Below are 21,458 nucleotides of genomic sequence, written 5' to 3'. Positions count from 1 at the left end.
TGCTCTGGCAGAATCTATCACAGGTATAGAGTGTTATTGAAATTACATCTGCAACAGAGTGACTCAGAAGAGAAAGTTTTGATGATGGTGACTGCTAACCTGCAAGGGTCAAGGATCCAGAGACGGGGAGAGCTCTTATGGCCTACCTGAAGGATTTTAATTAGTGTTTGAGAAGAGTGCATTTTATATGTGCTCTGTAGCTTGCTCAGGAACTGTTCTTCTTGGAGTCCTACCCATGGCAGCTATATTTAATGAACAACTTCAGCAGCGGTTTATACACTTACTGGTATACAAAACATAATAATAAACAAACAATAGATTTTGTTTGGTTGGTTTTTTTTGCTATGGAAGTTAGAATATCCTGATGACTTAAGTAGGGATTTTAATCAGTTCTGTAGAAGACACTGAAGATTAATGGTCTTTTCCTTTCTTGACTCTTCTCTGCAACTGAGATCAAGAGGAACTGTCCACTGAGCATAGCGAGTGCTACAGAACACTAAGTATTCTAAGAAGTCCACTTACGTGTCCAAAATTGAGTAATAAAATTTAGTGAGCTATTCTGTCTTCAGTACTCTACTGAGTTCGATGACAGGTACACTAAACTGACTCATAAAATTGGCATACAGTGCCAAAAAACACCAGGTCCCCTATCCTACTGCTGCAGGCATGAACTTCCCTGGGAACGACCTGAAGTCTGCATGTTATCTGACACCTGCTTCATATTCTGCAGAAGTTCAATAAACATGCAAGTGAAAGAGACAGAAAATCATAGGAACGTAGTATTTTATTTAATACAGTGTTACCCACGAGAAGAAAATCTGGTGTTAGCTTTTTTTACAGGACTTTCATGTGATGTTTATCAAGTGATTCGGGGGAAAAAACCTTAAGCGGGCAGCTCCAGGGAGTAATTCTACAAAGTCCTGTAGGAAAACTGCTCTAGGAACAGAGCTTACGAGCATGGAAAATGGGTTTGCATGGGTGCGTGTTCTACTGTTCAACACAACGAATGGTAAGCTCCCTAAATCACGACTAAATTGAGCAGTTAAGGCCTCATGACAGCATGAGGGTCTTCAAGCTTAGATTACTGCTTCTAGACTGGTAGCAGTGTGCTTCGGGCAAGCAAACCAGTTTAGGATCGTGTGCTTCTACATTGCACAGATCCAAATTAGCACCCACAACTTCTGTCCTTCCTTAAATCCATTTTATAATGAACGTGGTTCACAGGATATCTCAGAAGAGTGCCTGAGGATGCAATTCTCAATACAGACTTTTTAGTGGTAGTATAGGCTCAAGTCATTCTTTCTCCACTCTTCTAGTCACCGACACTTGTTCTTCAGGGCTATTACTATCAAAGAGGCAAGGAGATGGGTGAAACTTTGGAAACTAGCAATCAAATGCAACTTTGAGACAGATTCTTAATAGGATCCCATTTCACAATTTCTACTTAGGATGACGAAATAACACACACTTTTACTTTTTTCCTGTACGTTCTATTCAAGATGACATCTCCTTTAAATTCCTGAATTGCAGCACAGTTTTTCTGGATTTAACTACGGAAAAAGGTTTGTGCAGGACAGGCAATTTGAAGAACTACAAATCAAGTAATACATTGGTCCAGCATTTAACAAAATAGTTTAGGGAGGAAAAATCCCCCAAAACAGAAAGTCATGATGGAGGCCGAGAAATACTTCAGCAAAATACAGCCTGTGCTAAACTTCTTGTACTGCTCAGACATCCCTATGCTGACTCAAAGTTAGTAGGTGACTTGTGAATTATATAAACAAAAATACAGGAATTTATTTCTAGGGCAGGGAACACAAACACCTAGGCCTAACATGCCTAGAATATTGAGGAAAAAAAAGTGCATAGCTTATTCTTGGAGGCTCTTTTAAATTCTGTGTTGGATGAGGGAATGTTCCTCAGAAAAACACAGTATGTGAGGATTATTTCAGTAGGAATATTCAGATGAAGATGCATCAAAACTAGACAGGAAACCCTAATTCTGTCTCTGCTATTCATTTTGGAACCTTAATATTCTTTTAACAATTGAGTATATAACAAAATCCACACAGACCAGATGCCTACTGGATTTCAAATACCTAATAACTTCTAGAGAGCAGATAAAAAAGGCCAGCTGTTACTATTTGTCCCCAGAAACTATAAAACAGGAAAGTTACATGCAACAAATCTCATTTTGTTATTCAAACACTGAAAAGAGAAAACGGTATTAAAGAAGAGTTTCTACTCAAACTTTTACATATGTTTGAATGTTTATTTGCACACACACACACCCCTACACACACATGTACAAGCCTTACTCAGTTTCTAGGCATACCTAAAAGCAGAAATATAAGAACCTTGAACTCCATGAGGTTCCCCTCTGTCCAACTCTCCAGCCTGTCGAGGTCCCTCTCTGAAAGGCAGCACAGCCCTCTGAGGTATCAGCCACTCCTCCCAGATTTTTATCGTTGGTTAAGCATGATTTCCCCTTTGTGAATTCACGCTGACTACTCCTGATCACCTTCTTGTCCTCCACATGTTTAGAGATGACCTCCAGGATGAGCTGTCCCATCAGCTTTCCAGGGACAGGGGTGAGGCTGACTGGCCTGTAGTTTCCTGGCTCTTCCTTCTCGCCCTTTTTGAAGACTGGCGTGACACTGGCTTTCTTCCAGGCCTCACACACCTCTCCTGTTCTCCACGTCCTTTCAAGGATGATGGAGAGTGACCTAGCAAAGATGTATGCTAGCTCCCCCAGCACTTGTGGGTGCATCCATATCAAGTTTGTATAAGTGATCCTTAACCTGATCCTCCTTGATCAAGGGAGAGTCTTCCTTTCTCCAGACTTTCTCCCTGCTCTCCAGGGTCTGGGATTCCTGAGCACTGGCTGTAGCAGTAAAGACTGAAGCAAAGAAGGCGTTCAGTATCTCTGCCTTCTCTGTATCCTAACTCAGTTACATATAGCACATTAATCAACACGTAAATCTATTGGCAGGCCAAGTCTCACCTCATGTTGGTTACCTGGACCAACTGAGATTTGCATATAACATACAACAGTGCATAATGTTTAGTCCTACTCTGTTTTCTTCTTTTTTTTACACTGAATTGGATCTTAAAAACAGCAAAGGCAGAATCTGTATTTATGCTTTCGCAGTTTTATCTACTTAACTAATCATATGTTGGAAACAAACTTTCATGCCTACTGTGATAAATCTATGATTAAAGTCTTGGATGTTTACATTTCGTCAACAAGCTTGGCAGACTATAGCTGTACATCACTTATTTTACTCACCACATGAGCATATGCAAGCTCTCAAACTACATGGAAATCGTATGACCGATGTTTGACTACTTGATGTGAACAAAGGATAAAAACCTAGCAACTAAAGCTCTTGATGTGATTAAATTCTCTTGTATCAGTTGTATCTTGTACTTGTACAATATAGGTTGACATATTGAAGACTGCAAAGTCTCTTAACGTTTGAAGAATAAAATCAATTCAGTTGAAGCTACTGCAAAAATGAACAGGTGAAAGAAATGCATTTCTTATAGAAAATTTTCATAACTTACATAATGCTTAAAACCAGTCTATTTCCTAAGGTGAATCACATTCTCCTTTCAATAACTAGCACAAAAGTCATCTAACAATATCAATAAGTTTAATGCCTTACTAACAGGTAACTCAGTGAAATTGTCAAGGCAAGATAAAGCCATTTTTCCCAGACACTAAGAACTTACCAACTCAAAACATTCAATAATGACCAAATGTGACTGCGCGAAAAACACTCTAACACCACATTAAGCGTCATAGGAACTGGAAACATTCAAGTTACTTTTTATAACAAGAATGCCACTTTAAGCTTTTCAAATCATTATTAAAAAAAAAAAATTCTACTGCATAGAACTTAAGGAAGCTCAATAATTAGCGATATCCCTTACAGTTAGAAGTTGTAGTTGTATTACCAATTTTTCTTTTCCTGAAGAAAGATTCCAGCTCCTGAGCCCATTTTGGTGACTGGTCTTTAGTTCTATTAAATCTTGAGCTATATGTTAGTGTCTTTAGTAAATACATTGTCATACACAAGGCAACTATCTTCAACTGTATTTATGTTAAGACGCACATTTATCTGACCTCCTGAGAAAAGTCACTTTGGTGCAGCCAAGTTAATCCAGTATCTTGTTTTCCTATTCCTATAGCTGGAGTTAGTGAAAATGCTATCATGCAGGAGAGAATGTAGTAAAAGTGGAGATAAAGGAGGAACAGATAGGCCATTTTTTCCCTTTCTTTAACTAGTCTCAAAAACTGTCTCCCACTCATCACTTTTTAATAATGATTTTAATGAAATATCTGCATTATTGTGTAATACTGACTGTTCAAGAGAAAGTGGCTGACTTCTATGACAAATAGTACTCAAAGTCTCGTACAGCTTTTAGCATAGAACAAGAGTAAATATTTCATTGCAGACTCAGGTTATTCCTACTCCCCTTTTGTGTTCTTTTACATAAACATAAGTCTGCATACAAACTATTCTGTAAGCATACTCTGTATTGAAAAAAAAAAACATTTTAGTGTTGCTATTTTCTGAAGCTTTCTTTTGGGTATTTCTGACATAGCCAGGCCTGGAAAGAATAAAGAGAATGGCTGAATCCTATTTTATCAAGTTGGCACAAAAGGAGTAAAATGTAGTGATAAAGACACATGTTCCTGAGATTCACAGCTCTGATGCATTCGGATTTTCTGCTTTAGCTATATTAAGATGCAGCTTCCAAGCAGTGGATGAACGCAGCATCACAATAAGTGAAGATGAAGCAAAGGTGCCGTTGTCACTGAGTATGATAAAAAGCTATAAAGAAACTCAAGAAATGTCTGATTTCACAGATAACTGGAGGAAATTAAGACAACCGGAAGCCATCTTGAGAAAATTTTTCATGTTTTGATTCTGGCATAGGAGGTAAGGCACATGAGAGTTTGTCATAGGCTGCAGTCAGAGCTCTCCCAAGGCTCTGGTAGATCATGCCACTTACAGAAGTCCGGTGAAGTCTCTGGCATCAGACTATAGCAGACTGAAGTATTCCTAATCTAACTCCTTTCATCCACTCAGATAATTTGGAAATTGGTCAGTTAGACTACATCCTTTTAAAATAACACCTACAGTGACATCTAGAGCTGAGATATTGCAACTAACTTAATAATGCTCTACACCCAAAGCTGTGGCTACAGTATTTCTGCACAGCTTTTGCCAAGACTAAACATGATCTGTTGGGTGGGTGGGGGTGTGTGTGTGTAGTAAAATTCACTTCAGACAAGAAGATTAAAAATTTGCACCCACTCATGTAATCAGTTAGTTCTAAAGGATGGTATTTAATAAAAACATTGTTTTTAAAGTTTTAAAAGTCTAGATAGGCTGCAAAATAATTTCCTGTTCTACTGAATGAGGCCCCTGAAACTGAATTTTATTTTTGTTGAGGAACATGGTCCAACAAAAACAGATGTAGCTTTCAGGATTCCAAAGCAACGTAAAGATTGTGTTCGTTCTAAAATTCTCATGTGGTATCAAACATGTCCTAAGTAAACTGTTAAAAGAGTTTAGAACCATCAAGACAAAACAAGACCAGACATTCTATCAGTGACTAAGAGGATGCCTTTAGAAGCTTTTGCTGTAAGAAATGACTCAAACTTTTAAGATATCAAACAAAGTTAAAACAAAACTCTACTCTATGGAATAATTTTCTTGGTTTTGGAGGGAAAGGAAAGAAAAAAGGAACTGGTGAAAGGTCTACATTGCCTGCATACTCGAGACCAAACAACTGCTTAAAAGTAAACCATCAGTTCAGTGCCCACACTTTCCTCCTTCACAGACCACCCATAGGCTGTATGAAGCATACCTCACCCTTTCTGCCACCTCTGTTCACTAGAACCCGAGCTCCGTTTCTCAGACTGCACCATCAGTCCTTGTTAGAATTTTCATTAATTGCTATTGGACTTGACTCAGTTTGGATAGAAACAAACTCTTAGAGAAAGTAAGCTGGAAGAGCTACCCTAGAAGATGAAATTTACAAGGAATATATAAGCAAATTAAAGAGAGGCAAACCCAAATGGTTAGGTTAAAACTTCCGATTATTTATGTTACAGTACTTTAGAATAAGCTAGTACCATAAATATCCAAGAAAATAGTACAAAAGTCACTAACTCAAAGATTGTACGTCCATAAACTTCTTCAAAACTGTATTTCTCCTCCCAAACTTGGTTTTATGAGAGAAGTTTTAAGTATAAGAAATGTTTGCAAAGCGTTGGCAAAAGTAGGTAATACTATGAATATTGTAGCATTTAAAATGAACATACCTCTGTGGAGGTTTAGTGTGGCTGAACGTTGTCATTATGTTGTCAATATGATGTCATTAATCCACTAATATTAGTTTAATTTAAGCAATTAATTTATACCAACAAAAAAGAAATGTAAACAGATATCATAGGAATATTCAAAAATTTAGAAATCAAACCAATTTTCAAAGTGAGCTGCAGTCAAATGCACATATACCTCCTAAATGTTCCATCTTGACGGAATCAGCCGTAGACTTTAATTTTTTAGATGCAGTAAGAGTAAACATAAGCATTCAACAGACAGAGTTCCCATAAATACTGTTCCCATCTTCCTCTAAATTACAGAAGTTATCAAAATTGGGTAGCTTGTATTATTGAGGTGGGGGGAAAAAAAAGGCCTTACCTTCACATCCCTGTGAATTATGTTATTATCGTGACAGTAACGCAGAGCTTCCAGTATCTGTCTCATGTAATGACTGTGAAAACAAAACACATCATACATGACAAACCTGCAGCAAAAATTATTATACACATACAACAAACCAAGTTTTAAGAGTCTAACTGTAAAATCAACCAACTTCCTGTCAAATATACACTTAATTCAGTAGCATGGGGGCTATGTTTACAATAATAAATACTAAAAGTTTAAAGTTTGAGGGCTATCCTGATTGAAGCCGAGGGAAAATTAGGAAAGAAAATCTGCATTTCTATTATGTAAAGGTTTGAAATGTTCAATAATTTTGTTGCACGTGACAAAGAACCCAGGAACTCTCAAGATATTTTAATAACGAAACCTAGAAACTAGGTTGAAATGAAACCTAGAACTGGACACAGCACGCCAAACACGGTCGCACCAGGGCTGAGTAGAGGGGGAAGGACGACCTCCTTCAGACCTGCTGGCAATGTTTTGCCTAAGGGTTCAGCGAGTTCAGCGTAGGGCCACAAAGATGATTAAGGGACTGGAGCATCTGTTGTACGCGGAGAGGACAAGAGAGATGCAACTGTTCAGCCTGGAGAAGAGAAGGCTTGGGGTGGGAGGAGGGGGGGGGAATTTACCAATGTTTATAAATATCGGATAGCAGGGTATCAAGACGATGGGGCCAGACTCTTCTCAGTGTACAAGATGCAGTAAGCTCAAACTGAAACACGACAAGAGGCAATGGGCACAAACTGAAACACAGGAAATTCCATCTGAACACAGGAAAACACTTCTTTACTGTTAGGGTGGCTGAATAGTGGAGCAGGTTGCCCAGAGAGGTTGTAGAGTCTCCTTACTTGGAGATACTCAAGTCCCAATCGGACAAGGTCCTGGGCAACCTGCTGTAGCTGACCCTGCTTGAGCAGGGGGGTTTGGACCAGATAATCTTCAGAGGACCCTTCCAACTGCAACTATTCTATGTCAATGAATTTTGCAGAATCAGTATAAAAACTGGAAAGCTTCCTCCTTTGTAACTATCTGAAGACAGTTAAAAATCACAGAATCGTTTAGGTTGGAAGGGACCTCTGGAGATCATCTAGTCCAACCTCCCTGCTCAAGCAGGGTCACCTAGAGCATATTGCCCAGGATCACATCCAGACGGGTTTTGAGTATCTCCAGCGAAGGAGACTCCACTACCTCTCTGGGCAACCTGTTCCAATGCTCAGTCACCCTCACAGTGAAGAAGTTTTTTCTCAGGTTTAGGTGGAACTGCCTGTGCTTCAGTTTCTGCCCTGTTGCCTCTTGTCCTGTCACTGGGCACCACAGAGAAGAGTCTGGCCTCATCCTCTTGACACCCTCCCTTCAGATACTTATACACATTTATGAGATCGCCTCTCAGTCTGCCCTTCTCCAGGCTGAACAGGCCCAGTCTTTCTTCATAGGAGAGATGTTCCACTCCCCTCAGCATCTTTGTAGCCCTCCACTGGACTCGCTCCAGTAGTGCCATGTCTCTCTTGTACTGGGGAGCCCAGAGCTGGACACAGTACTCCAGGTGAGACCTCCCCAGGGCTGAGGAGAGGGGCAGGATCACCTCCCTCCACCTGCTGGCAACACCCTGCCTCATGCACCCCAGGAGACCATTGGCCTTCTTGGCCACAAGGGCATCTGGTTGCTGGCTCATGGTTAACTTGGTGTCCACCAGGACTCCCAGGTCCTTCTCCGCAGAGCTGCTTTCCAGCAGGTCAGCCCCCAGCCTGTCCTGGTGGAGGGGGTTGTTCCTCCCTAGGTGCAGGACCCTGCACTTGCCTTTGTTGAACTCCATGAGGTTCCTCTCTGCCCCTCTCTCCAGCCTGTCCAGGTCCATCTCTGAATGGCAGCACAGTCTTCTGAGGTATCAGCCACTCCTCCCAATTCTGTATCATCAGCAAACTTGCTGAGGGTGCACTCTGTCCCTTCCTCAAGGTCAGCGATGAATATATTGAACAAGACTGGACCCAGGACTGACCCCTGGGGGACACCGCTAGCCACAGGCCTCCAACTAGGCTCTGCACCACTGACCACAGCCCTCTGAGCTCGGCCATCCAGCCAGTTCTCAATCCACCTCACTGTCCACTCATCCAACCCTCACTTCCTGAGTTTGCCTGTGAGGATGTGATGGGAGACAGTGTCAAAAGCCTTGCTGAAGTCCAGGGAGACAACATCCACTGCTCTCCCCTCATCTACCCAGCCAGTCGTTCCGTCATAGAAGGCTATCAGGTTGGTCAAGCATGATTTCCCTTTGGTGAATCCATGCTGACTACTCCTGATCACCTTCCTGTCCTCCACGTGCTTAGTGAGGTCCTCCAGGAGGAGCTGTTCCATCCCCTTTCCCGGGATGGAGGGGAGGCTGACAGGCCTGGAGTTTCCTGGCTCCTCCTCCTTGCCCTTTTGGAAGACTGGGGTGACATTGGCTTTCTTCCAGTCCTCGGGCACCTCTCCTGATCTCCAGGACCTTTCCAAGATGGTGGAGAGTGGCCTAGCGATAACATCCGCCAGCTCCCTCAGCACTCGTGGGTGCATCCCATCAGGGCCCATGGATTTATGGATGTCAAGTTTGGACAACAGATCTCTAACCTGATCCTCCTCCACCAAGGGAGAGTCTTCCTTTCTCCAGACTTCCTCTCTTGTCCCCAGGGCCTGGAATTCCTAAGGACTGGCCTTAGCAGTGAAGACTGAAGCAAAGAAGGCATTCAGCAACTCTGCCTTCTCTATATCCTTTGTTACCAGGGCACCCGCCCCATTCAGCAGCGGACCCACGTTTTCCCTAGTCTTCCTTTCACTCTTGATGTCTTGGAAGAACCCCTTCTTGTTGTCCTTGACATCCCTTGCCAGATTTAATTCCTAACAGGCCTTGGCCTTCCTCCTCACATCCCTGCATAGTCTGACAGCCTCCCTGTATTCCTCCCAAGTGGCCTGTCCCCTTTGCCACATTCTGTACACTTCCTTCTTCTGCTGGAGTTTTGCCAGGAGTCCCTTGCTCATCCATGCAGGTCTCCTGCCCCCTTTGCTGGACTTCTTACTCAGAGGGATGCACCCATCTTGAGCCTGGAGGAAGTGATGCTTGAATATTAACCAGCTTTCTTGGACCCCTTTTCCTTCTAGGGCCCTACCCCAGGAGATTCCCCTAAGTAGGTCCCTCAAGAGGCCAAAGTTAGCTCTCCTCAAGTCCAGCGTTGCAATCCTACTCATTGCCCTGCTCCCTCCTCGTACGATCCTGAACTCCGCCATCTCATGGTCACTGCAGCCAAGGCTGCCCCCAACCTTCCCATCTCCAACTAGACCTTCTTTGTTTGTTAGTACAAGGTCTAGCATTGCACCTCTCCTCGTTGGTGTCTGGCGTTGGTGGTGGCACCTGGGTCAAGAAATTATCATCAGTCCTCTGCAGGAACCTCTTGGACTGTTTGTGCCTAGCTGTGCTGTCTTGCCAACAGATGTCAGGGTGGTTGAAGTCCCCCATGAGAACCAGGGCCTGTGATCGTGAGGCTACTTCCAGCTGTCTGTAGAAGGCCTCATCGATGACTTCCTCCTGGTCAGGTGGCCTGTAGTAAACCCCCACAACAGTGTCACCCATGTTAGCCTGCCCTTTAATCCTTACCCATAGGCTCTCAACTTGCTCTTCATCCACCCCGAGGCACAGCTCCATACATTCTAGTTGCTCCCTCACATAAAGGGCGACTCCACCACCTCGCCTTCCTGGTCTGTCTTTCCTAAAAAGCACGTAGCCATCCATGACAGCATTCCAGTCATGTGAACTATCCCACCATGTCTCTGTACCTGCAAGGAGATCATGGCCCTGCAACTGCACACAGATCTCTAACTCTTCCTGTTTATTCCCCATGCTGCGTGCATTGCTATACAGGCATTTCAGAGAGCCAGTCAAGCATGCAAGCTTCCCAGGAGAGGTGCAAGAGGAGCCTCCATAGCCATGTCCCATGCTGTCTCCCCTGGCTGCATGCACCCGCTGGAGGCATCCTGACTTGAACAGCATATTACTAACTACCTTATCTCTATACCACTCCCCTTCCCCCATCTTGCCTAGTTTAAAGCCCTCCTTACCAGGCTGGCCAATCTGTTGGCAAAGACACGCGTGCCCCGCTTGGTAAGGTGGATCCCATTGCTCCCCATCAGCTGTCAATCTTCAAACAAGGTCCCATGGTCATAGAAACCAAAGCCCTGCTGCCAACACCAGCGGAGCAGCCAGTTGTTAACTTGGAAAACTCGTCTACTCCTCCTCCCATCCTTTCCCCTCACAGGCAAGATTGAGGAGAAAACAACCTGGGCTCCCAGACCCTTCACCACCATTCCCAGAGCTCTGAAGTCCCGTTTGACGGTTTCCAGTTTGCCTTTTATGTCATTAGCACCCACGTGGAAGATCAGCAGAGGGTAGTAGTCCGATGCGTGGACAAGCCTTGGCAGTCTTTCCATGACATCTCTTATTTGAGACCCTGGCAGGCAGCAAACCTCTCTGGACAAGAGGTCAGGTCGGCAGAGAGGTGTCTCTGTCCCCTGCAGCAGGGAGTCACCCACAACAATCACTCGCCGCTTCTTCCGGGGGTTCCTGCACGGCACAGGGTCTGCCAGGCCAGTTGCCTCCCTTGGAGCCATGCCCAGCTCCTCCTCAGCTTGGAGGGCGCTAAACTTGTTTTTCACAGGCAACTCTTGAGGAGGAGCAAGAGCCTTTCTCCCTCTACGAGAGGTCACCAGCTTCCAGCCCTCTTCAACAGTGTTATGATGCACCTTTACACACGGTGCTGAGCCCTCTGACGACTCCGCTGCAGTGGGGGCTGGGGACTCCTGGAGCTGAACAGTCTCCAAGAACGCCCTTGTCAATCTCCCGCTCATCCTCTCGGATGCTACGCAGCCTACTAACCTCCTCCTGTAACTCCTTTATCTGGTGACGCAACTGGTCAACCACAGCACACCTCACACAGGAGAGCTGACTGTCAGCCCAGGCCCCACGGAGAGGCCCCAGGCACTCCCTGCAGCCTGACACCTGCAGAGCTGCATCTGCTGTCTGAGGGTCTGTCTGGGTTGAAGCCTCAGACACAGCTGATGCAGCACCTCCCGCAGCCACTGGGGAACGTGCTCTGCGGCGTGTCACGACCATGCCCCGGGGAAGGACACACCACTGTGCAAAATGGAGAGGTGCCTTCTTTGCCTTCTGGCGCCCTGCTGCGCGAACTGCTGCGCAAACTGCTGCCTCTGTTGGCTGCGCTCTGGGAGCTGCGCTCTAGGCCTGGCTCTTATATAGGCCTCTGGCTAGCAGTGACTCACAAGGGTGCTTGACCCACCCAATCAGGAGCCACCTGAAACAAAAGCCCCAACTCCCTCTGACCAGGGCAGCCCAGAGAGAGCTCGTTAGCAGCAGCCCCACCTAGCTAGAACTTCCCAGGAGAAGTGAAGTCAAGGCCCCCTGCAGGAGTCCTTGCCTAGCTCTCCCTTCCTGCTAGCAGCAAGCACCGTCTAGTTCCTTGGGGGTCCCCAGAAAGTCTCCACAACTTCCAACAAGGCCCACAAAAGGCCCAGGCAGAGCCCAGACACTGCTGCGCAAACTGCTGCATCTGTTCGCTGCGCTCTCATGTTAGGCTTGATTATAATTTGGTATGCATATATTTCATAAGATATTAATTTTATCATTAGTAAGTTTCTGGGGTAGTCATAAGTTCTTCTGAATTTTTTTGCTTGTGTATATTGTCTATCTTTACCAATGCCCTTGAAGAGGAGACAGAACGCGTCCTCATCGAGTTTTTGGATGACACCAAGCTGTGGGTCCAGTCCATATATCTGAGGGCAGGACTGCCCTCAGGAGGTCCCAGACAGGCTAGAGGAATGGGCCAATAGGAACCGTATAAAATTCAACTAGGACAAATGTGAAGTCCTGCACTTGGGACAGACTAACCCTTTGCCCCCTATGATGAGTAGCTGAGGGAAACAGGATTAGCCTGGAGAAGAGAAAGCTTAGGTGAGACCTAACAGAAATCTCTTCGGTACTGAAAAGCTATCGAGAAGATGAAAACAAGCTCTTATCTGAGCCACAATGATCATCAATTGAAAGAGGAGAGGTTCCAGCTGGATATAGGGAAACAGGCTACTACCCTGCTGTCCAGGAAGGCTGTAGAATCTCCATCCTTGGAGGCTTTCTAGATCCAAATGGACAAAGCCCTGAGCAACACGATCCAAATTCAAGGCTGACCCTGCTTTGTAGCAGGAGGTTGAACTAGAGGCCCCTGACATCTCTTCCAATCTGGATTCTGTTAGGCTATAAACCTACAATGTCTAGAAAAACAAATATAGGAACTCACGGGTTTTGGGCTTAATTATCATGCCACTAGGACTGACGACAATCCTGCATCAGCAAACGCAAACGCGTTTTTTGTGTCCAGCCTCTCATAATTTCCTTTTCTACTAATATTTTTGTGGACATCTAATCACTTTCTTAATTTCACATTAAAAATCAAACTTCACTTGAAACACCTCCTAACACTAAGATGATTTGACTTCATCTGACGTCTCTGCTAGCTTTCTTTCTCCTCTTGCATCATATATAAAACCCACTGAAGAATTTAAGTGACTAGAATGCTATGATCATTGCCTTTGATTTAAAAGAAAAAAAAAGATTCTGCATCATCAAGTTAGAAGCAAAACTGAAAACAAAGAACTTCCATTTTGCAGCATTCTGAGAAAAAAGAAAAAAAATCTCACATAGACAAAGAAAGGACGACTGAAAATTGATTTTGGCCTATCTGAGGTTCTCTTCACTGAAACATAGTTTCTAGTCACCATCTTCAGTTTGTAACTCAGAATACTGTCAATGCTACTTGTAGAAGCTTGATTAAATAGGGAGGCAGGGCTCCTAATCTACTTCTGTACCTCATACCCAGCAAAACTCTTCCCCAGTGTGTCAGTCTATGCTAGACTACTGCCATAAAGCCTCAGATAAGAATTTCTTTCAGCTTAAGATCACTCACCTACTGGAAACTCATCCTTCCACTGTATTTGACATCCTTCCTGCATACACGTTCTCAATCCTTCTATTCTGTCACCAAACTCCCAGATATCAGTCAGTTCCATGCTTAACTTCTTCTCTTATGCCCAAGTCCCACTCCGTATTTCTTTGTATCTCCTTCCTTCCCTAGTTCCTCTAATGCCTGTCTTGCATCTTTCATTTCTTCTCTCTGTCTTCTGGCACCTTTACTTAAATTTCTTGTCTATTCTGTTTCCCTCCTCTAGATAATAACCTTCCTCCCCAACTCTTTCTGCTGCTGCCTCCTGACACACCTCAATCGTATCTCCCTCTTCTGTTCTCTCCTAAAGGTCATATTCTCTCACTTGCTTCACATCATAAAAGTAACATCCTTAAGTAATAACGTTCTCTTCACCAGCAAAATTAATGACACTATCTTGTGTAAGAACATAACTAGGAAGAATAAATGGGTTTCCCATACCTCCCGGAGGCACTCCAATGATAGTGACATGTAAAGGAGAACCTGGCATATTCATTGAAACCAAGGCAAGTGTTTGCTCATGTGTTAATTTTATCAGATTATTCACAAATTCTCTCCCAGGATTTTCTTCACTATGATTTAGGTAAAAGTCTCCCATCTCCATTTTTCAACATAATTTCTGTTGCTTCTAGAAGGATGCAGCACATCGATTCTTTTGACTCCCCTCATTAAAAGGAACAGTATTTCTTCTTCCTCAATATTAGGTATAGAATCTTAGCTAATGTAACGTCAGATGATATAAAATCTGACTGAAACGATCCAACCACCAAATCTGACTTCTAGTGATACTTAAGGGAATTAAGCACTTAAAAAAAATGCATTTAATTTAACATTAGTTACATGCGGTTTTGTTGTCTTTTTATAATTTCATGTTCATTTTGACTTTAGTTCACCTGGTAAGTAAAAAGGTGAAGTAATCACATGGGAAGTGGTTGCTCAAAAACAAAACACAAAAATCCTCACAAAGCACAGCAAAAAAACCCTCACAACAACAAAAACAAGAAAACACCCTCAACCTAACAAGATCAATAAAATTCACTCCTATCAGGTCAAGCCAGTTAACATCAGCATATGGGAGATCCATTAAAAGGCAAAGACAAAAAATTAAATATTGAATGTGAAATAGTATTAATAGTATTTTCTTCAATAATCTCACCCAAATACACAGCTAATAAATAACAAAATGCTCTGAAATTGATTATGCTAATTACTGTAATAATCACTCAGATTACAGAAACAGGATTACTTATAATACTTCCACTTATAGCTACCACACTGTGTAACAATATATTCCATTCTCTCCCATTCATCCTGTGGGATTAGTTAAAATTATGATACATACCTGGCTACAGCCTCACTGTACACAAATCCAGCATCAGCTCTCTTCACAATTTCGAAACACAGATCTGCTCCATCCATACTGTAGGCAGAAAGAGGGAAAAAGGGCTTAAGACAGATAGCTACAATCACTTGCATAAAAATGCTCCAAAAATCTATTTATTCAATTTACATAAATCTTATCAATCTTTTATAAAATACTCTGCATGCACGTATAACACATAATTAAGTAAAACAATATTTAACGTGGTTAACCACCGGTTAACCTTATGTTCCTATTCTCATACAACAATGCTCTCAAAACTTTATTTGCAAAACATATTTCTTCTGCTGCCTAAAGTGTTCATTGAACAGAACATGCATGACAGTAGAAAGCCAATGCCTCCTACCAGAAGGCTCTGCAAGTTAACAATTAATGCACGACATTACCTTAAGCATGTTCTCAAAAGCATCACAAGCACAACTCTAGAATAAACACTGCAGTTATACAAAAATTTTATTCCAAAAAAATCTTATTCAAACTCAATTTGTAAAAACCAAAGTGTAGAATAGTCCATCTAGTTACCATTCTCATAAGGATAACCAAGAGGCCAAGAAGACAGTTTACACCTCACAGCCTGCCTGAAGGCACCTGGCAACAGTGGCAGCTAACATATTATATGCTCCTTTTCTCCCTAATTGCCTGTACTCTTTTGATAACCTCATTTCCCACTATGGATAGTATAACACTTGTAGAGTCAGGTATATTAATTTTATAGTCCTTAGGCTACAATTAGGCTAGCATTTGTGTAAAACTAGAGAAACTTGATGTAGCATAACCGTCCTCCTTTTCTTTCCCTGTAAGTGGCTTAAGGTAGATGTAGATCTGAAAACATTCATTGCTTGATGGGGCAAGGAAAGAGCTACAGGAGTTAACACAACAAAATTGCACGGTACAATTCATACTTAACAAGGCAGCATATTATAATTCATACTAAACAAGGCACTTGCAAGAATGTTAATTATAACTTCTGTCAGTTTCAGTCTTGACCCTTTTTCTTTTTCCTCTCTACCAAAGACGCAAGGAAAAAAACAGACTTCACTGGACATCTAGAAAGCCAACATTATCAGGGTCTAAGAACACAAGGAAAAAGTAGGTCACCAAGTACAGGAACCCTCAGATGTCCTCCAAGTAATTTTTCTTACTACCAGTTTATCTTACTGGTACCTTACTACATGGTTACTGCTACTAGAATCCATCTGAAGTATTACTTTCACAGAAAATTAGAGACATTGTATCAAAGCAGGCAGTATTTTATATAGTAAGATCATAAATTCATGTATTGCTGCATAGAAGCATTTTTGTATGCTACCAAGAACCTCAACATACAACCACTTTTCCTTCGTGCTATGCACCTTCAATGCAAAACTTCTGCTTAAAGAGAGAGGAACTAAACTGGAGAAATCTATTATCACAGGGACAGAATACTGACAACTATAAAAGATTGGTGACCAAACAAAATCCACATTTATTTAAGCAGCGGGTAAATTTCTCCAGGCCAGTTATCTGAGCATCTGGTACCATCTTCAGATACAACAAACCCTACAAACTGTGAACCTATATTATAAAACAATGGAGGGGCATCATTGCATCAATATATTCTGCCATAGTTTATTCTAGTAGTTTTTCTGCCTTGGTCAACTTCAGAGAGCTACCCATATATACAGCTAAACCTCACATAGACAGAGGTATACTACACTACGCTATACATTGAACTGTATAGCTGCAACAGAACCAGGTACAACGCTGAATTTAGTCGGAGAATCTTACGAAACTTTTCTTCCAACTGAGGCTGCAAAGAGCAAGAGTCAGACCTACAAGAAACCCCAGAATATTCAGTGCATTTATAGACTAAAAACTCAGTAGTATCATGACCTGATGATACTACTGAGTAAAAAGACCTTTTTTGCAGCAACTAAAAGGCTTATGTGATGCAAGAACATGAAAGTTTTGAGATACTGACAAAATGCAAATTCAAGAAGTTTCTAGTCCTCTTAAGACTTATCAGCACCAGGCATGTGAAAAGTGTAAAAATAAAGAAACTGATCTAAGTTAAAATCCACTAAAATAAGCACATACATTTTATTTATTTATTTATATACATACATGCACATAAACACACGCACAACTGCACATGTAATGAGGACATATGCTAATGATGCAATAAGAAAGTTGGTTAAATGGTTAAGCTAACAGCATTCAATCTCAGCGCATAAATCAGCTGATACCAGTAGAGGGCACTCATGGAAGCTGGATAAACTGACTCAGATAATTTAGGGTGCTCATGCTGAAAGTGCCATCTAAAGCGGCTCTGAAGAGTAAAAGACTTCTTCATAGAACAAAGCTACATTTGAATTATTTTGAATATGAGTACCAACTACATCCCTCAATTTACCACATCCTATTACTGATCTTCCCACATTTTTAGCAAGAGAACTGTGCTTAGGTCTCAGCTCTCTGGAAACAAGTTTTTACTGCTCTGATGAGTGCTATTCTGCACAAACCTGATGAAAATTTACAGCATCCTACAAGTTTACTCCTGAGTTATATTGAATGTAGAAACCTGAATACCTGGGGCTAATAATCACTCTGAAGAATAGTATGTATAGTGCAGAGGAGTTCTACATTTTTAATACTGGGGTATGATAGCACTGAATTTGCACATGAGCTAATGTAGCCTACTACTAAATTCAATTTCATAAAAAATCATAAAGTTTGAGAAGGACTGCTTTTTGCTTTAAAAAAAAAAAAGACTCGACACATTGCTAGTAACTGCATTTACCAAATTTTGGATCATTTATGCTAAAAATCTGTACACAATGGCTTTTTTCCCCTTCAGTTTGAAACTTGTTTCTATATACTTGCCATCTTCATTTACTATGAATGAACTGCCAGAGGTGCACAGCACGTCAAAGATATATTCAGCTTTTCTTGGAGTCCTATAGCATTCTCTGAAAATTAACATTAAAAAAAGAACAGAACTCTTGTTTCCTATGTATTGTCCATGCATCCACTGCTTAGCTCATTCCAGACAATTAAAAGATATTCCTGAGTTTCTCCCTGCAGCTGCTGGTTTGAAGGCATCCTTTCAACACTTTAAAATTGAGACATCTTTAGAATTTTGTTGTCAGCCAAGAGATGAATTTTGGTGCTCTTCATAAACTAATTCATTCCATTTAGAGTAACAAGTAATGAACAAACCTCTCTGAATAATACACGATCTCTGAATAATTCAAAAGTTACAGTTTAGAAGATGAGCTTAGGACAAAAGTAATTTTGAGTGGATATGCTTGGAAACAACTTCCTGCTACTGCTTTCATACCAATGGTCCAACCTTATTAAACAGTTGCAAAGTAAAAAACATATGCTTCCTTAAGAACACTGCTTTTGTGGTAATATAAAAGAATTACTGTACCTTATCTGAAATCTTTAACATAGACTCTGATCTAACGTGAAACCTTAGAAAATCTCCCTATATCAGCGAGTATCATGAAGCTGTATAAATATATTCACTTTACAGTGATGATTTGTGAATTAGCTCATGTTTATATAATTTCTCAAAAATACAAGTATAGGAATCAACATATTAGATTAGCTCCTATACATGAATTTTATTTAAAAGCGGATTTTCTGAACTTTTGCTAAGGAAAAAATGTAACTTTGAAATTAAGAAAACAAATCCATGGCTTGTGAAAAGCAGAGTTACAATTAATGCTGAAATTTCAATCCATCAGTGTCTTGTGCCCTGAATTCTCAGTTTCTCTGCCAAATGTTGCTACTTATTAGAATACAGCCAAGATGTCATTCAAGATAAAAATCCTCTGATTTGCAAGTCTTAAACTGCCTTGTCAACAAGAAATTATCCCAACATTGTTCTTTAAGCATCAAAACTAATGAAGTCTGTTTGCCTATGAATTCTGTCCATCAGATGGATGGAATCAACAGCTATTAAAGACAGCTAAACAGCTATTAAATTAAAGCTATTAAACTTGAGAAGAAAACCTGATATCTCTTTTCCATAAACTTAAGTTATCTGTAAGCTGCCTAACACTTCAATCAGTAAAAAGTTCAAAGCCAATCAGAGGACAAAAGAGAAAGACACACCTAAACCAAATAATTGCTAAACTTTGTTTCCATAGGAAATCAGGCTACAATGCACTGGATATATGTAACACACTGAAAATCAAACAAAAATTCCCCACATAAACCCAATGTAAAGACGAGTTTTTTCATGTCAAAAATATCTGTCATTATGTCAGAGAGTTCAGCTCAGGTTACTTGATAGTTTGGTGGAATTTGTTTGCCTTAGAGCACTTAAAAGTAGAGTTAGCAATTTCAGACTTTGTTTCAGTCCATAGAAAAAACCAGCACATTTAGAGGTGCCTCAGATTTAGAGGTCTATAATTTTTAAACATCTAAAGGTAGGACAGACAGAATCTCTAACTTAATGACTTCTCTAAGTGAATTGTAAACTTTTCAAAATTGATTTGAAAGTCTTCCCTTGGACTGGATATTTTGAAACTCTGGCCCAAATGTGAAATCTAGAAGCCTCTGAAACTTGCTCTCAGTAATCACAGCAACCTGTTTTGGTGCAGAAAAAAATGCAGAATTTAGTTTTAGATTTTACTTTTAACAGTCAACTTAAAACTTAATAAAATCATATGAGCAGAAAGTTAGTGAAGCCACATAAAAGATGTAGGATTCCACATGACATTGCATTTCAAAATAAAATTTTAACTGAAGTCCCAACATAATGAAGTGAAATGATGAAGAAAAGCAAGTTTCCACACCATAAACTAAGAAGCTCTGCTACTGCACAGTACTGTATGCAGCAGCATTTCTTCTTTCTTCTTTTTTTTCTTAACACTTGAACCAAGCAGCATGATTGAATGTATGAGCTGTCATTTAAATGCTCATCAGCTTATGTCCATCATAAACCTAAGTAACAGCAACCGTTTTAAATTACTACTTTTATAAAACTAAAGTATTTTAACATTTGTTAGCTAGATTAAATTAGAAAGATATGTATGTACAACTATATAACTACATATACAGTCTACCTGCTAAAATCTAAATAAGATCAATCCATCTAATGTCCCCAGATACAAATCCCTCTTATAATGCACTAAGAAAACTAGCACCACTTCAGTAAAGTAGTGAGAGAATACTCTGTGAATGAATAAGGTATTTGCAGTTTACTCATTACTCGTGTATCTGAGCTCTTCAGCATTGTCAGTCCATGCACTTTGATTATGCTGAGGATAAACTGCATATAAGGTACTCTAAGTCTAAAAAGCGGTTTTCAGATGCTTCAAATGTAATGGCTGCTTTGTTATACAAACACTGTTAAATAAGTGACCCTTATCAAAGTGCTCTCATTGATAAAGACCAACGGTCCTTAGACAAAAAGGAGTAAGAGACTGTAAAAGCAAAAGCAGTAGTTATATACAAAACAGCATTCTATGTAAAACCAGTGCTTTCCCTACTATATGTACAAGCTACATAGCAAACATTATCATGTGACAGCGACAGTATTGTCTAGAATAGCACATCACTAAACAAATATGAATAAAGCACATTTTTTTCCACATTTCATAAATGGAATTTTTCAACAGCACAGCAGTTCTACCCTGGTTTGTTCTATACAAGGTAAATTCTTTAAAAAGGTTGTTTTCATGTATTTTGATGCTGTAAAATATACTTGAGGCACTCAAGCTAACTACACACTTGTATTTGGTAAAACACTTGCATTCAGTAAAAGGTCACTTAAGACTAATCATAGATCACTTGATATACAGCTGTCAGCAAATTAACACCACAGAACAAGAAAGTAACTGAGACTGTATGATAAAGCCTGCAGCTGGCCCTATCTGTATGGCCTCTCAGGAGCCTCCAAGTAATCTCCTCTATCACTGGAAAAAAAGAGTTCATTGCCCTGTTAAAACTTTTTTTGGTGTTAAGCTTGTGACTTGATTTTTTTTTTTTTTAGTAATTTTAATGGAAACCTTTGAAATTGGGCATAATTATAGTTTTCCTGAGCAGTACAATCTTGCATTGTTATTAGACATACAGTGCATTTGCTTATTTAAACCTGTACCTTTTTGGAACAATAGATTTGGCAAGATATTCAGGGTCATTTTAGCAGCTGCTCTGTGTAGCTCACAGCTTATAAAACAGTAATGGGCAGTGAAGTCAGTACATAAACTATGCTGATATTTAGGTTATATGATGCGTACTTGCAGCTCCTAACACATAAGAAGTAATGAATTATTATGTGCAACTGATGACACCAAGTTTTAA

At 40.9% G+C, this 21,458-nt stretch overlaps 1 protein-coding gene across 11 annotated transcripts in view; it reads right to left on the bottom strand.

Moving 5' to 3' along the window:
* The window catches only part of CASK (calcium/calmodulin dependent serine protein kinase), a 242,401-nt gene that overhangs the window by 125,301 nt on the left and 95,642 nt on the right, over positions 1 to 21,458 (bottom strand). For all 11 annotated transcript variants that reach the window (XM_068916232.1, XM_068916242.1, XM_068916252.1 and 8 more), the window contains exons 4-5: positions 15,123 to 15,200; positions 6,723 to 6,795 (exon numbers count right to left, since the gene is read on the bottom strand). In XM_068916232.1, the coding sequence (XP_068772333.1) occupies positions 6,723 to 6,795; positions 15,123 to 15,200 (151 nt within the window). The remainder of the gene's footprint in view (positions 1 to 6,722; positions 6,796 to 15,122; positions 15,201 to 21,458) is intronic.

This window comes from Struthio camelus, chromosome 1 (assembly GCF_040807025.1).
Source record: "Struthio camelus isolate bStrCam1 chromosome 1, bStrCam1.hap1, whole genome shotgun sequence".
NCBI lineage: Eukaryota > Metazoa > Chordata > Aves > Struthioniformes > Struthionidae > Struthio > Struthio camelus.
This window is presented reverse-complemented; position numbering and strand designations above follow the sequence as displayed.